Genomic DNA, 17333 nt, shown 5'->3' with positions numbered 1-17333 from the left:
GCGCAGCATCCCTTCAGGGAAGCAGGAGGAGAAGGGGCTCCGTTTCTCCTCCCGCTTCGCTGAAGGGGTGCTGAGCAGAGAGGGGGAGAAATTTTTTCCCCTGTTCTCCCCTCCTATGGTCCGGTGCGTCCTTTAGAGCGAAAAATACAGTACATGTGTGTGTGTCCCCAAAACAAACCCTACTCCCCAGATTCCCAGCTTTCTCTCTCTCTCTCTCTCTCTCTCTCTCTCTCTCTTTCTTTCTTTCTTTCTTTCTTTCTTTCTTTCTTTCTTTCTTTCTTTCTTTCTTTCTTTCTTTCTTTCTTTCTTTCTAGCAAGAGAATTAGAAGAACCTGAGATGTACCGAACATATTTTTATATCTCACTCTAAACAGGAATTTGCAGTCTTGGAAACTGCTTCACACCTAGAAAGAGCCGGGTTTTCGTTTGGGAGACCAAAAAGCACACACATTTGCATGTGAATTTCTGCCTAAAACAGAGGAGATTTTGTGTTTGAAAGAGGGACAATTCGCTTATGGGAGGCGAAAACACCCCTTTGAAATGAAAATAATGCCCAAGGCTGTTTTTTCGTTTTTAAGATGACGGTTTCACTGCTTTATTCTTTTCGAGAACTGCTTTGAGGTTGTTGTGCTGTTGTTTTTAACAAGCAGTATTTATTTATATTTTTAAAAATGAAATAAACAAGCAAATATGAAACAAAATCTGTAGGCCCTATCCTTCTCATTTGGGGATGAGAAACTAGTCTGCTTCACCTTACCCCAGAAAAGGTGTGTGTTTGCGTGTATTAGGGTTGCCGGGTCAACAGCATCCTAGACCCTGAGATTTGAGAGCCCAAACCTGAGACACAGAGGCGGCCCCTGGTGATATTCCAGGGGCCGTTCCTGGAGATGGAAGTTAATTGGGAGAGGAGAGCTCCAGCACCCTGAATCTCTATGCTATAATTTGCAACCAGCTCCTGCCAGACTGAAGCTTGCAAGCTTAATGCAATCTCCTTAATAATTTCTTTCTTAAAATTTATTTATTTATTTCATAGACAAAGAAACAATGATTATTCCCACCGACAAAACTACATATATTAACCCCAAAAAGAAAAGCCGAGAAAGAAAAAAGAGAGAATAATAATATTACTGCGCCCATGTGACTTAACTTCTCCAATACTCATCATCCCTTAAATTTTAAGTTCTTATTTACATTGCATCTTATACATCTCGTCTTTAATGTTCTAAATATAGTCATACCTCGGGTTACAGATGCTTCAGGTTGCGTTTTTTTGGGTTACGGACCGCCAAAACCCTGAAGAACTGGAATGGGTTACTTCCGGGTTTTGGCGGTCGCGCATGTGCAGAAGCACTAAATTGCGCTTTGTGCATGCGCAGAAGCGCCGAATCACAATCGGGTTGTGAACGTGCATCTCGCACAGATCACATTTGCAACCCAAGCATCCACTGTATATTAATTTTTCCTAGGTCAACTTTACAATCTTAATCTAAACATACCAACACGCTTTCGTCAGAACAGTGTTGACTCACATACTCTTCAAAACATTGCTATTGTTGATTTCTTATTGTTATTATTCAAGGCCTTTTCACCAACCTGAAGATTGAAGTTCTCTACCTGCCGCCTGGAGGAGACCAGGCAAACCTGGAAAATTCAGGTGGGACCTAGAGACCCTGGAAACCCTAATACACATTATCTCTCTGTGTTTTCCCTGATTGTTTGGGTTTTAATTTGCAGTCCCTTGGGGCCTGTCTGCATCCAGCAAAGCAGTTGGAACAGCAAGGATCTTTCTATTGGCTTCTAAGCCTCCATCTCAACTCTGCCTTCACCACAAACTTCCACTTCTATCCCTGAACACCAGAATCTGTTGCTGACAACGCTTGTCTGTTTGCAAAACACAATTTATTTCTTTGTTTCAAATAGTAGTTGCATCTACATTATGGTTACCAGATTTTTTTCTATGAATCCGGGGACACTTTTATTTATTTATTGAAGCTGAATAGCAACAGGGAGTCAGTAGTGGGGATGGTTTTGAATTATGGTGTTGGAGGAGACTCTTGAGAATCCCATCGACTGCAAGAAGATCTAACCTCTCCATTCTGAAGGAAATCAGCCCTGAGTTCTCAATGGAAGGACAGATCCTGAAGCTGAGGCTCCAAGACTTTGGCCACCTCATGAGAAGAGAAGACTCCCTGGAAAAGACCCTGATGTTGGGAAAGATGGAGGGCACAAGGAGAAGGGGACGGCAGAGGATGAGATGGTTGGATAGTGTTGTCGAAGCTACCAGCATGAGTTTGACCAAACTGCAGGAGGCAGTGGAAGACAGGAGTGCCTGGCGTGCTCTGGTCCAGGAGGTCACGAAGAGGCAGACACGACTAAACGACTAAACAACAACAAAGTGGGGGTGGTGAGGCAAAAGACCCTGGGCCCAAGCAAACATGCATATTGCAAGGTAAAGGGACCCCTGACCATTAGGTCCAGTCGTGGCCGACTCTGGGGTTGCGGTGCTCATATCGCTTTATTGGCCGAGGGAGCCGCGTACAGCTCCCGGGTCATGTAGCCAGCATGACTAAGCCACTTCTGGCGAACCAGAGCAGCGCACGGAAACGCAGTTTACCTTCCCTACTGGAGTGGTACCTATTTATCTACTTGCACTTTGACACGCTTTTGAACTGCTAGGTTGGCAGGAGCAGGGACCAAGCAATGGGAGCTCACCCCGTTGCAGGGATTCGAACCGCTGACCTTCCGATCGGCAAGTCCTAGGCTCTGTGGTTTAAACCACGGCGCCACCCGCGTCCCATGAATATTGTATAAAGGTGCAAAAACCTTCTTTAGCACCCTGTGAAACATAAATGCACAGAGTTTTTAAAACACTGGGCAAGGGCCGCCCGCCCGCGACTCTTGAGCCTCCCCCGATCAGTCAAAACAAAGGAGGAAGCGGACAGGAGATCGCGCAAGACACATCCTATGCGTACAAGACACATCATATGGGGACTTCCAGTGAGGAAAAATGGCGGGCGCCATGGCAGCGAGCAGCTCCTGAAGCCGGCCAGTGCCAACTGCGCTACCAGGCTGGCTTCGGGCTGCTAAGACCACGTTTCCCAGGGCCAGATTTGCAATCTGGAGACATTCTGGGGACGGAATTTGTCCGGGGCCAGATTTGCAAATCCGGGGACTGTCCCTGGGAACTGCGGACGTCTGGTAACCCTAATCTACATATCTGTTTGCAAAGCCAGCTCAGAGTACTCTTTTGGGGGACTAACTAAGGTCAGAGAGAGGGAGACAAATGAGGTATCGGATGAAATCACAGAGCATGGCAAAATAGCAGGTAAAAAAATGCACTTTTGCCCATTCGTACCCTAAATCAGATCAACTGAACAAAAGAAGAAACACACAGACATATACAAACCCTCTACAGCCATAGCCTGTAAGAGCTCTCTGGTTTCAGTGAAATCAGATTCACATGGTTCAACTCATAAAAGGATAGATCATCTCAGTAAACTTCACAGCAGCCGCTTAAGGTGGGCCTCTAGTGTTGTATCCTCATAGCAAAATTTAATTATCCAATTGACGGCTAGTCTTCCCGCAGCTCAAAGCAGCAGCACCCATGCATTAAGAGAGAGGTAGTTGCAGGCTTGGGGGAACTCTAAGAAATTTAATGTATAAAAAACCACTTGCAGGGAAGACCAAAAAGTGTGTGTGTTGAGGGGGGCAGAAAAACTTGAAAAAAACAAGCAAGAGGGGGAACAGAATAGAGTATCTTGGCCAACTGGAAGCCTTGGCAGGAGTGTTCCATGCTGCAACATTTTGTTGCAGACCCCATTTGTTACCCATATATTACAATTTTTGGGAGGGTTGGGATTAGGGATGTGTCCGTTTTCAGTTCCTCATTTTCCCAATCTAAAGTTCAGTTCTCCACACTTCCACCTCAGGTTGCAAATCTTTTTTTTTTAAAAGGTCCTCAAGAAAATTCAGCCGTATTTTAGTGCAATTTTCTCCTAATATCCACACGCTCGCATGCAGTTTTAGCCTATGACACATATTTTAGCAAAGCAGTTCCCCCTAATGCAACATGCATTGGTACATTATATGCATTCTTATGCACACTTTACCACAGTATATGCATTTATGTACCCCCCACTTGGGTGGGGAACTGCATTGCAAAATTCGAAGGGGTGTGAGTTTTGCAGGAGGGCTGCATTTCGTTCCGTGAATTGTTTCGGAAAGTTTGTATTTAGTAGGTTTTTGCCTTTAAATGAGAACTCTGTCGAATTTCTCCCCCTATCCCGTGGTTGCTGAGTGACAGCAAATTATCTAGAGTCATTCCAAAGATTTCTGTGTGCAGGATGAGGTCCATTGGCCATTGGCCTCTGGTACCATTTTACAGGGAATTTTCACAAGTTTGATTTTGTCACTCCAGTCTAAGAAATCTGTCCCAACTGACGCCTCTCTCATTTACTCAAGTCTGCAAGGCCCAGGACCTCATCTGCCCCTGGCCTAACCTAGCCCCCGTCTCTCAGACGAGGGGATGCCAACTGACCATGAAGAACCCAGGCTAGTCTGCTCCTGCGCCCATTTCAGCAGGCTGATTTGCAGGAAACAAGGAAGTGAAACCATTGGCAGCATGGGAATAATATAGGGTCAGCCCAAGGTCTGCGTTCCTGTTACTTCAAGCCTCAGGAGCGAGAGGCCAGTCCAAGAAGCTGGTGAGCCTGTCGAGGTGAGATTTAAACCAGACACACTTTAAACCACACCCTGAATCTCTGTGTAACATCAGTTGTCTGATGGGTTGCAAACCACTGTATGCGGTTGGAGGACGGATGGCGGCTAACAGATTGAGGTTGAACCCTGACAAGACAGAAGTACTGTTCTTGGGGGACAGGCGGGTGTGGGGGATTCCCTGGTCCTGGATGGGGCAACTGTGCCCCTGAAGGACCATGTGCGCAGCCTGGGAGTCCCTTTGGACTCACAGCTCTCCATGGAGGCTCAGGTCAATTCTGTGTCCAGGGCAGCTGTTTACCAGCTCCATCTGGTACGCAGGCTGAGACCCTCCCTGCCCATGGACTGTCTCGTCAGAGTGGTGCATGCTCTGGTTATCTCCCGCTTGGACTACTGCCATGCGCTCTACGTGGGGCTACCTTTGAAGGTGACCCGGAAACTACAACTAATCTAGAATGCAGCAGCCAGACTAGGGACTAGGATCAGCCGCCGAGACCACATAACCCCGGTCTTGAAAGACCTTCATTGGCTCCCAGGACGTTTCCGAGCACAATTCAAAGTGTTGGTGCTGACCTTTAAAGCCCTAAACGGCCTCGGTCCAGTATACCTGAAGGAGTGTCTCCACCCCCATCATTGTACCCGGACACTGAGGTCCAGCTCCGAGGGCCTTCTGGCGGTTCCCTCCCTGCGAGAAGCCAAGTTACAGGGAACCAGGCAGAGGGCCTTCTCGGTGGTGGCACCTGCCCTGTGGAATGCCCTCCCATCAGATGGGGGTCTGGCAACTTATTCCATCCTGTCTTTATATAACTTGCAATATTTTAAACAACTCAAGGGTCAAAGTCTCCTTTTCCAGGAGGATTTGGAGTGCTGAGATAAATCAACCGTTCTTCATAAGGCTTAGTTTCCAGACCCTTGATCATTTTGGTCTCCCTCTTTTGTACATGTCCCAGCTTGTCAATATCCTTCTTAAATTGTGGCACCCAGAACTGGACACAGATTCCAGGTGGGGTCTCACCAAGGCAGAAGAGAATGGCATTATTAGTTCCCTTGATCTGACACTGTACTTCTGTTGGTGCAGCCTATAATAGCATTAGCTTGTTGGGGTTTGGGGGGGGGAGGTTTTTTTGTGTGTTTTTTTTGCAGAGCAGGGCTCCCAAACTTCTAATCAGATTCCATTTTTTGGCAGAGGGTCCTGGCTAGGTCTTTGGGAACGTTGTTTTGGGTCTTTTTCTTTTTTCAATCAAGTGGTACATAAATCTTAAGAAATAAGTAAAACAAATAGTTCACAAAGCCCTAAGCAACTTGGTTCTAAAGTTACTAGGGGACTGCCTGATTCTACCTCGATCAACAAGATCGTCTGATGGGCCACCTCTAGTGGTTCTCCCCAGGCCCCAGGGCTTCGGCTGGCCTTAGGACCCTGACCGTTAGGTCCAGTCGTGGCCGACTCTAGGGTTGCGCGCTCATCTCGCTATACTGGCTGAGGGAGCTGGCGTACAGCTTCTGGGTCATGTGGCTAGCAGGACTAAGCCGCCTCTGGCGAACCAGAGCAGTGCACGGAAACGGTGTTTACCTTCCCACCGGAGCAGTACCTATTTATCTACTTGCACTTTTGACGTGCTTTCAAACTGCTAGGTTGGCAGGAGCTGGGACAGAGCAACAGGAGCTCACCCCGTTGCAGGGATTCGAACCACCGACCTTCTGATTGGCAAGTCCTAGGCTCTGTGGTTTAACCCACAGCGCCACCCGCATCCCTTTCAGCTGGCCTTAACTAACCCTTTAATGCAGTGGGCTCTGCCCTGTGGAACTCCCTGCCTCTAGAAGTTCAGATGGAACCACCCCTGACTTCTTTCATGTGTCTTTCGAAAACCGAATGCTGCTTAGGAAAGGCCTTCCCAAGATGAGCTTCTCTTTTGCACCATCCACCGAGGTTCTATTGACGTTTCCAAATAATTTTTTATGGCTATTTATAAACATGGCGTTTTCGACATGTTGTAAGCCACCTTGAAAAAGTGGGTTATAATTCGGCAAATAAATGAATGAATAAAATGCTAGTTGTGCTGGAACAGGCAATGGGGGCAGGATCCTTTTGGCTTCCTGGAAGGATCCAGCCGTCCGTTGCAACGGAAACAGTGTGTTGGGTCTAAATGGGCCTCCCTTGGCCTTGATCCAGCAGGGTCCGCCGTCTGAGCCAAGAGAGAGGGGGGAGGCCTGTCTATCTTCAAGCCCATCTACCTGTCCCTCCTTTCCTTGTTTGCTTAGTTAGTTAATATGCTCCTACATTATAATGAGCCATTCCCGTTGGGGCAATTAAGAGATTAAATTTGGCAGCTGTTCCTGTTCGCTCTGATTTGGCAATTTCCGTATCCCTCCCTCACCCCCAGCCCCAAATTGGGGGTTGAGTGGAACCAGCTATCACAGCTGCCCTGGGCAAAATTAATTTCATATCTATCCCCCCCAAAAGCCCCTCTTCCTCAAATCTTGCTGTACCAAACTCAACCTAAGCAACAAAGAGCAGCAGAGTTGAATCTTCTGCACCGGTTTTATGGATTGAGAGAGAAATGGGCTGATGGGGGGGGGCAGGAGACCAGGAATGAGAGCTCCCCCTGGCTTGGGAGTATTTGTAATGAGAGGGGTGGGGTTCTTCTCCCCCTAAGTTTTCCTTATTAGCTAGGCACCCCTGAGATTCTGCTGCACACCCCCCACACCACAAGCAACCACCTGAACTAGCAAAATAAAGGCTCATCATTTCCCAAAGAACCTTATCAAAATTACCGTATTTTTCGCTCCATAAGACACACTTTTTTCCTCCTAAAAAGTAAGGAGGGATGTCTGTGCGTCTTATGAGCAAATGCGTGGTCCCGAATTACCCAAGGGCAAAAAGCAGATTGTGCTTTTTTGTGAAAGAGGGAAGGGGGTGTTGAAAGGAAGCAGCTGATCAGCAAGTGATCAGGAGGGAGATAAGGGACGCTAGAGATAAAGGAGGCTGCCTGGGAGGGGGGAGGTAAAAGCACATGGATCCTCAGGATTTTTGCATTGGGCCACCCCAAATTCACCATCAGATCACATAGCATGTCCATGGCTACAGCCTGCACAAAAAACCACACACATCCACTGTTTCGTGGGGCCGCAATGGCGCAAAAAGTGGTTACAAAGCATGGATCCACATGGATTCTCAGGATTTTTGCATTGGGTCACCCCAAATTCACCGTCAAATCACATATCATGTCTGTGGCCACAGAATGAACCACAAAAATCATACATCCACTCTTTCGTTCAGAATATTTTTTTTCTTGTTTTCCTCCTCTAAAAACTAGGTGCGTCTTGTGGAGCAAAAATTACGTATCTAAAAGTGTGCAATGTTGCACAGCTGGCTGGCTGGGGCTAATAGGAATTGTGGACCAAAACACTTAGAGGGCTCCGGTTTGGCAAAGCCTGGCCTATCTTTCCTTTAAAAGAAAAACACCATCAGCTGTGCTTTAAGGCGTGTTTCCCTTAGTTTGGGGGGTGTATACAGACAGACCGAGGAAATAAAAGCCCCACAATCATTCCAGATTTTATTTTTTATTTATCTCGGCACACGCTGTTCAACATGTGCAAAAGAGGGAGACCAAAATGATCAAGGGTCTGGAAACTAAGCCTTATGAGGAACGGCTGATTTATCTCAGCACTCCAAATCCTCCTGGAAAAGGAGGCTGACTTTGCCCCTTGAATTGCTTAAAATATTGCAAGTTATATAAAAGACAGGGTGGAATAACTTGCCAGACCCCTGCTGTCCTATCTCTCTGCCTGGAACCTGGAGCTGTTTGCTGTAGATTTCGGCATTTGGTGATCAGACAAGACCGGCAGGTAGATCCTAAGCATTATGGAGGCTCCCTGCCTTCGGACTTTCAACCAGCCTGTGGTTTGGTCCTCCCTGTCATCTTCCTAGCCCTGAGCTTCAATTTTGTCCTAGCAGAACACAGCAGGGAGGAGGTTGGGGGCAATGGAGAATTTGTTGGCTCCGCCCATTGTTGGCTCTGACTCCGCCCACTGTGGGTCTCCCTGTCTTCCACCCCACCGGTCTCCATGGGCACCAACCACCAGTGTCTAAAGATTAAGGGTGCAAGACATAAGGAGACCCTCGTGAGCGTGTTTACTCAGAAGCAAGCCTCTCAGGCTTGGGCAAAGCTCGTTTCAGAGTAAGCACAGTTTAGGAATGTTAACTGGGAGCACCATCCCACGCAGCTTGACTCAGAAAGAAGTCCCACTGCGTTCAACAGGGCTTGTTCCCAGGTAAGTGTAGAATGGATTTCAACCTCCCTGTGTGTCACTGTATAATGGAAAGTGAGAGGCCATTCAGTTCTGGGTTATGTAAACAATAACTTGTTGGGTATCCTTCATCTCTGGCGATTAGGCTTTTGGAAATTGGTGAGCAGGGAAGGAGAAGGCAAACTCATTGCCAAAGCTTTGGGGTTGTTAAAGGTAAAGGTAAAGGGACCCTGACCATTAGGTCCAGTCGCGGACGACTCTAGGGTTGCGGCGCTCATCTCGCTTTACTGGCCGAGGGAGCCGGCGTACAGCTTCCTGGTCATGTGGCCAGCAGGACTAAGCCGCTTCTGGCGAACCAGAGCAGTGCACGGAAACACCGTTTACTTTCCTGCCGGAGCGGTACCTATTTATCTACTTGCACTTTGAGGTGCTTTTAAACTGCTAGGTTGGCAGGAGCAGGGACTGAGCAACGGGAGCTCACCCCATTGCAGGGATTCAAACCACCGACCTTCTGATCAGAAAGCCCAAGGCCCAGTGGTTGAGACCACAGTGCCAGCCGCATCCCTTTGTGGTTGTTAGGTGGATATTATATAGACGTACCAACTTCTTATACTTCTATGCCAGGGGTGGGGAACCTGGCTTGTCTGGCCGTCAGACCAGATCTTTCACTCCCCACCCCTGCCAGGCCAAATTTGACATGCGGGTGGGACCAATCACCTGTCAATCACCTGACATCACTTTGACACCCCTGTGATACGACAGCCAGGACTTCAAAATGCAGCACGGGCTGTTTCAAAAGCACATTTGCCAGCAGCCCTTTGCTGCTCTTTAAACCTCAAAAAACTTAGTTATACTGAAGGGCAGGTTTCCTCAACCTTGGCCTTCCAGATGTTTTGAGACTACAATTCCCGTCTTCCCTGACCACTGGTCCTACTAGCTAAGGGATCATGGGAGTTGTAGGCCAAAAACATCTAGAGGGATGAGGTTGAGGAAGCCTGATGAAGGGTCTTCTCCACCTGGTTTGATCCACCAGCTCCGCTGAAATCCTGTCAATTTAAAAGCCACAGAGGTGTTTAGTTCTTTAGATTAGGATGGTGGTGGGTTAGGATCATTCTTACTAGAGCAGGATGTGTGAAATGGGAACCTAACACCTTAGCACTCATGTGCGCTAAAGCAATGAGGTGCATTTGTTTTCCCATGGAGAGATTTCGCTTCTAAAGATTCCTTCGCTTGGCCAGGGGTGCTTGGACTCTGCTACAAACTCACACCAGCTAATTATTATTATTCAGAATGCAGCAGCTAGACTGGTGACTGCGGGCAGCCACCGAGACCACATAACACTGGTCCTGAAAGACCTACACTGGTTCCCAGTATGTTTCATAGCACAATTCAAAGTGTTGGTGCTGACCTTGAAAGCCCTAAATGGCCTCGGCCCAGTATACCTGAAGGAGCGTCTCCACCCCCATCGTTCTGCCCGGATGCTGAGGTCCAGCGCTGAGGGCCTTCTGGTGGTTCCCTCCCTGTGAGAAGTGAGGTTACAGGGAACCAGGCAGAGGGCCTTCTCGGTGGTGGCACCCGCCCTGTGGAACGCCCTCCCATCAGAGATAAACAACTACCTGACATTCAGAAGACATCTGAAGGCAGAACTTTCTCCAAAGAGTTCAAGGCAGCATACATGGTTCCCCCTCTCCCTGTTTTACCCTCACAACAACCCTGTGAGGGAGGTTAGTTTGAGAAACAGAGAATGGCTCCGATGTCTCACCCAGTGGCTGAATGGGGTTCTCGAACCCTAGCTTACCACCACAACTGGCTCAAGGCATCCACAAACATGAAGAAAAAGTACTGGTGGAGGAAGGAGGGACAACAATTTGCCTGGGACAAGGGCCAGGAATGCAGAATGTGCTCAGGAAACTGAGGACTCATCTTGCCTCCATTGGAATAGCCATTGTGGCTAACAGCCAATCATAACCCTGTCCCTCTGATCATAAGCCTGATTCTCTGAGCAAGGGTAGCCATGTGGTGCCCTTGCTAGACTACAATTCCCATCCTCCTTGCCTGTTGCTGCACTGGGCGTGAGAGTCCAAGGACCCCCCCTGAGAGGGCTGGTCAGATGTGGTGAGGGGGAAAACAACCACACACTGAACCGAAACGGCTTCTCCTCAGAACACCCAACCTTTTCCCTTCTTCAGCTACAGAGAAACTGAGGCTGCTCAATGAATTCTAAACAAAAAAATATATTCAAACTGCATCATATTGCAGATTTAGAATATGCTTGTGTTTTTCCAGACCTGGAGGTTTGTCCTCCGCCCCCAAGCCTTGCATGCAAAATCTGAGGAAATTGGTTCGTTAATTGATCTTATTTTATTGCCAGTGTTTTGCAACGCCAAATATCCAATACCACCAAACATGAAATTTTAACTCCTGCTCAAACACCCTGTTTATTATTATTTTTTATCGGGGTGTGTGTGTGGAATATCCCACACCCTGCAACTTCCAACGTACTCAGGCTCTAGGCCTCAATCTCGACTCCTTTCCCTTCTCACAAAGCTTGCCAATTCCTTTTTCTGCCCTTGCTCCTCCGCCTTTAATAGCAGCTCAGTTTATTGGAACTTGGGGTGGCGTGGGTGGTGGAGGGAGGGGGGAAAAGAGATATTTTTTTCATGGCACTGGAGGTAAACATGGTCCCCTTGTAAACACTTGTCAGCGGAACCCTTGTCCGAGTCACAGAAGCACAGGCTGATCACAAAAAGCTGGCAACTTCCTTGTCTGCTACCAAATACCATTTGCAATAAAACAAAGAGAAACAAACCAAGCCAAGAGCCTCACACCTGGTTATTTTGTTCCCAGCTGGCCTGATGGGTGATCAGTTCTCTTTTCCTAGACTTCAAAGACAAGAGCAGCTTCAAATGGGCTCAGCAAATGTTACTTTTTTCTCTTCTCGCCCCCTCTCCCAGCAGTATACAAAGCCAAAACCATTTTTCACGGAACGGTGCCGCAAATACCTGCCAAACAACGTCCATTAATCAGGGTTTTGGATTAGCAAGCCCAGACACATACGAGACGCCTCTATCGGTTGCCAAAATTTGGATGCTGATGAAATCTCAGAAATTAAGCGAAGCTGGACCTCATGATTTTTTGCCACTTTAAAAAAGACCCAACCCCCCCAAACCCCTTAATGTTCTTAATTATACTCTGTTCCCTTCCTTGTGTTCCTTCAGGGTGTACTAAATGGATTTTGCTCGCTTTCTCTTCCCTCTGAATCAGCGCCTGAGGGCAGAGCAGTGTTTACCAGTCGGCATCACAGGGAAAAATAATAATAATAATAATCTTATATTGCAACTTTTCCTGTCACTCACCTACAAAAGTTTGATGCATCTTGAAATGTGGTTTTAAATCCAATTGAAACAAAACAATTTCAGGGGTGGCTACTCTCTTACACAGCTGAGAATAAAGGCCTGGGAAGGGGAGGCAGCCACAATGAGGGGCAGTTTTGCTGGGGAATCTGGAGGGGGAATGACCCGGCAAAAATAATAAAACCCACCCAAGAAAGACGAAAGCTTTCTTGTTCTGAAAACCAAGAGGTTTCCAGAGTTCTGCTGGAACAGGCATGATTAAACCTGGAAATCCTTCCAGGGGCTGCAATTGTGTCACCCAGCACTAAAATCACACATTGTTTCCTCTTCAAGAAGGTGGTTTTAATTTCCTTTTTTTAAAAAAAGAAAAGGCAAAACTTGATAAGCGATTAGGTTACAAAAACCCAGGAGCTCTGCCGTCACAGGTGAAAAAAACCCCAACCACCGTGGATTTATTTAGCGACACTTTGAGAGGAGAGGCATCACTGAAGCCCTGTCTGAAAGGGGGGGCTGGACCCCTCCCTCTTTCCTACTCCAAAAGGAAAACATAAAAGAGGAAATGAACTGGAGAAAGGGTCTGAAATCTTTTGCCCCCTCCTCTCTCTCTCTCTCTCTCTCTCTCTCTCTCTCTCTCTCTCTCTCTCTCTCTCTCTCTCTCTCTCTTACACACACACCCAAAGCTCAAAGTCAGTGCAAATCTGCTCAAAACACCCTCGCCGCTAAACGATTCCTGCTCCCCCCTGCTAAGTTAGGCTCCTCTTGCTTCCGAACCTTACTCCACACGACTCCCAGAAATCAGAATCTAGATGCCCACCCTCCGTCCTATTGACGGGCAAGTCTCTAACCCCATCCTGTGGGTGGTTAGACATCCAGGGTTCTATTCATGGTGCCCTTTTGCGGGGGGGGGTGGGAGGCGGGAGAAATCTACTGGCTCTCTACCTCCGGCCATCTGTTACCATCTCCCAACCCCCCTCCCTCTCCTCCTGGAAAAACCGCTTACCCTCAAATGCCTTGCCCCCCCCCCCCAAGCCTACAAACTCCGCGCGTAACGCTCGCCAGTGACGAGCCGGGCGGTGCTTTCAGAACGACGAATTTATCTATCTGCTCGGTTTTTTTGTGCGCCCCCTCCTCCAACCGGGTAGTGCAATTCCAGGCGATACTTTGGGCTCAGAATTCTCCTTCTTCTCCTTCTCTCCCCCCGCATCACCCCCAGTACTGTCCCCACCGGCTTTGTTGTTCTTCGCCCGTTTCTATTCCATCCCACCGCTGCCACCAGCGCATCCGACGCGCGAGGGTACCCAGGGCGCAGCGCTTGGTCTCTGCGCGTAACGCGCGCCTTACCTTTATGCATGCCGGTGTATTTATCCTTAATGACTGTCAACTCGTAGATTTTGCCGAACTGCTCGAAGATAGGTTTAAGGTCCTTCTCCTCTAAATTCCGGGGGATTTGTCCAATGAAAAGTTTGATGGCGTCTGGTTCCTTCATTGGTTCACAAAGGAGCAAGCTGGAGCGAGCCTCGAATTCAGAATGTTCACCAAAAAGAAAGAAAAAATAAAGGAAGGGGGGGGGACCACGCCGGAACAAAACAAAGAAAAAAAGAAAAGGAAAAAAAGAAAAGAGCAGAAAATCCCAAGCTGGACTTGGTCGTCTTCGTCGTGTGTGCGTGGAAACAAAGAGATCAAAAGCCGCCAGCAGTTTGGGAGACAAAATTTCCCTCCAATCTCGCTTTAATTGAACGGCATTTCCGTCTGCCTCGCTTCTCTCCCAAATCCTTCAATTATTATTATTTTCTTTTTTTAAAAAAAGAGGATGAGGAAGTGTGGTAGGGGGACGAGAAAGAGAGGGACAGAGAGATTTCCTTTCCTTTTTTTTCCTCCACGGGTGCAAAAAAATACAATAAAATTCCTATTGAAAAGATAAAAATAAAATAACAATTCTTCTTTTAAAAATAATGCAAAGAGTTCTACGATTCGGCCTTATCCCAGGGTCGTGGGCAGCCCCCAGACCCTCATTCTAATTCTTCTGATCAAACAATTACAAAGCTTGCAAGCAGTTAATTAGTTTATTGATTAACTTTCCGTGGCGCGGTTGAGATTCTGGGGTTCCTTGTGATTTTTTTTCCTTCTTCCCCTCCTCCTCCTCCTCCTTCCCCCCTCTCTTTTCTTCGCTTATTGATTCATTTTCGCACCCTGACGGCTCTTTCCCTCCCTCCCACCCCTTTTAAATTTCCTTCCTTCCTTCCCTCCCCCCCAGCCCCACCTCGAGAGCGCGATTTCGGCTGCTTTTTCAGGTTTGACGGTCCCTTCCTTTAATGGATCTTGAGCTCTGTTTCAAATCTTTTTCTTTACCAACAAAACCTCCGGCAGCACACACAGCCCTGGCGGCCCCTCCTCCTCTCCCCCCCCCCGACTAATAATCATGTCAGAGTTAGGGACCGGCAACAAATTACCGGCTCGAGAGAGAGACGAGAGCAGCGCGCGGGCTGAGAGGGGAGCCGTGCAAACAACCCTAAACCCTGAGAAAGGAGCCCCTTTACCTGCTTTCAAAGAGTGACCTGGAAACTTTGCAGAACCACCTGGGGGCAAATAACGCCTCCCTCCGCTCCCTGGGCCCACCGTATTTCTGTGGGATCCTGGGAGGAGATATTGCTTAGGGGCTGATTTGATTTTGGAGATGTTCATTTTCCTGTTATCCACACTCATTTGTTGTATCGTGTTGCCTTTTTAGATCTTTGGTAATAACCTTTATTGGGATTTTTATTAAAGTGATTTTTATTAGAGTGCCTGGCGTGCTCTGGTCCATGGAGTCACGAAGAGTCGGACACGATTAAACGACTAAACAACAACAACGTTAAAGTGATACAAAACAGTACCAAGAACAATGCAATAAAAATAATCTCCCTGCTCTGTTGGTTTCTTTTGGTCTCCATCCTAATCCTATCAGGTTTCACTGTGTTTTTAGATTTTATTATGACTCACGTGGGGGTTGTTTAATTTCCCTGTGTATGTTTTGCTACGTTTTTTTATTTACTGCTTATGACTACTCTTGTTACCCTTTTATAATTACGTAAATCTTCTCACTTTGCAAGCTGCCTTTCCAAGCGGCCCCCTGGTGTCATAATGATTGACAGGTGGGTGGCCCCAGCCAGGCAGAAGGCCCGGAGGGGTAAAGAACTGGCTGGATCCAGTTCCCAACCCCTCCGCCAAAACATGGACAGAATAAAAAACCAGGCAATCAAACCATTCCATTTAAACAACAACACAATGGTTCAGATGGAGAGATCAAGGGAAAGACGTCTGTGAAGCCGGTGACTCAAAATGGCCCTCTGTATACATCTTGCGGTCGTGAATTCCACAAGTTATTTTTATCCCTCGTGTACGACATAGGACTTCCCCGTCTAATTCGCTCCCTGTAGGCATAAGAACCAAGGAAGGGTTTTCTGGGTTAGGCCAGTGCTCCATCTAGTCCAGCATCTCATTCTCACAATGGCCACCCAGCTCCTTGCAGGATACACAAAAGCAGGATTCGAACACAAGAGCCCTAGGCAACCTAAGGCCCGGGGGCCAGATGCGGCCCAATTGCCTTCTCAATCCAGCCCATTGATGGTCCGGGAATCAGCGTCTTTTTACATGAGTAGAATGTGTGCTTTTATTTAAAATGCATCTCTAATAATAATACGGTAAATTTTATTTATACCCTGCCCTCCCCAGCCAAGACCGGGCTCAGGGCGGCTAACAACCAACAAAAAAAAACAAGTTGATTGAAATTCAACTTAAAAAACAAGATTAAAATACAACATTAAAATGCAGCCTCATCACAGGAGGAGAAAGGAAAAAGAAAGAGGGGGAGGGAATCAAATTGACTCCAAGCCAAAGGCCAGGCGGAACAGCTCTGCCCTGCGGAAAGAAATCAGATCCCGCAGGGCCCTGGTCTCATGAGGCAGAGCGTTCCATCAGGCCGGCGACAGTGTTGAAAAGGCCCTGCCTCTGGTTGAGGCTAATCTAACTTCCTTCTCTGGGTTATTTGTGGGGCATAGGAATTCGTTCTCCCCCCCCCCCAAAAAGAAATATAGTCTGGCCCACCACGCGGTCTGAGGGATGGTGGACCGGCCCACGGCTGAGAAAGGTTGCTGACCCCTAACCTACACAAATACAGAGTGGAGTCCCTAAGATCAGTGGCGTAGCGTGGGGGGTGCAGGGGGGGGCCCCGGCCGTACCGGGTGCAACATCTGGGGGTTATGGTAAGGGGGCGCAAATCCACGGGTTAGGGGGCGCAAATTACTTGCCTTGCCCCGGGTGCTGACAACCCACGCTACACCACTGCCTAAGATGGTTGAATGTCATCTTGCACTGGAAACTCCTGCAGCCAAATTGGTGCCAATGTATTGCTCTGCCTTCCTTCGGACAACAACTGTGAGACTGGTGGGTGGCTTGTCATCTGGGCAGCTCAGGACCTCCATGCACACTGCCCAGCTTGCCCCCCAGAGGGGTCACTGTTGCTGCTAACACAGCAAAAACAAGACAGGAGACAGGGGTTTATGGGTTGCTGGTGTCTGCAGCCACAGCAGGCGCTGTGATTCTTCAGCCGTTTGACTTCACCCCAAGAGGCACACTCCATTGTCCCTCAAGACAGGTGGATGGCAAAAACTATTGGCTCTGTCCATGGTGCCAGAGCATAGTTGTTGTGGCTAGTAGCATTCACTGGCCATGAATTTGTGCAATCTTATTTGAAAGCCATTTAAGCTAGCCGCCCCAGAAAGCCAAAGATTGGAAACACGTCACTTGATGTTTTGGGGAACTTCCTGAAGTTGTGTTAACCCTCAGGATGCTTTCCCCATTTTTATTTTATTTGCAAAATGAGAAATCTCCAAAAAGAGAAGTTGTTTTTCTTCCCCTCTCCGGCTTATAGAAAGGGGCTGGATAACACCCCTTATGTCCTATAGAAAGATTGTCACAAATCTCCTCCGATAAGCAACGAGAATCTGACACTAGGTTAATGAACCCAAAACTCTTTGG

At 47.8% G+C, this 17333-nt stretch overlaps 1 protein-coding gene across 3 annotated transcripts in view; it reads right to left on the bottom strand.

Moving 5' to 3' along the window:
* The window catches only part of CELF3 (CUGBP Elav-like family member 3), an 84586-nt gene extending 70058 nt beyond the window's left edge, over positions 1-14528 (bottom strand). For all 3 annotated transcript variants that reach the window (XR_014163479.1, XM_081891702.1, XM_081891703.1), the window contains exon 1: positions 13659-14528. Coding sequence is in view for 2 of the 3 variants with exons in the window: in XM_081891702.1 (XP_081747828.1) it covers positions 13659-13803 (145 nt within the window). In the remaining variant the exon portion in view is untranslated. The remainder of the gene's footprint in view (positions 1-13658) is intronic.
* Between the last annotated feature and the right edge of the window lie 2805 nt (positions 14529-17333).

Source organism: Podarcis melisellensis (assembly GCF_964234715.1).
Source record: "Podarcis melisellensis genome assembly, chromosome: 16".
NCBI lineage: Eukaryota > Metazoa > Chordata > Lepidosauria > Squamata > Lacertidae > Podarcis > Podarcis melisellensis.
Note: the sequence above shows the minus strand (reverse complement) of the source record. Positions and strands in the feature narration are given on the sequence as shown.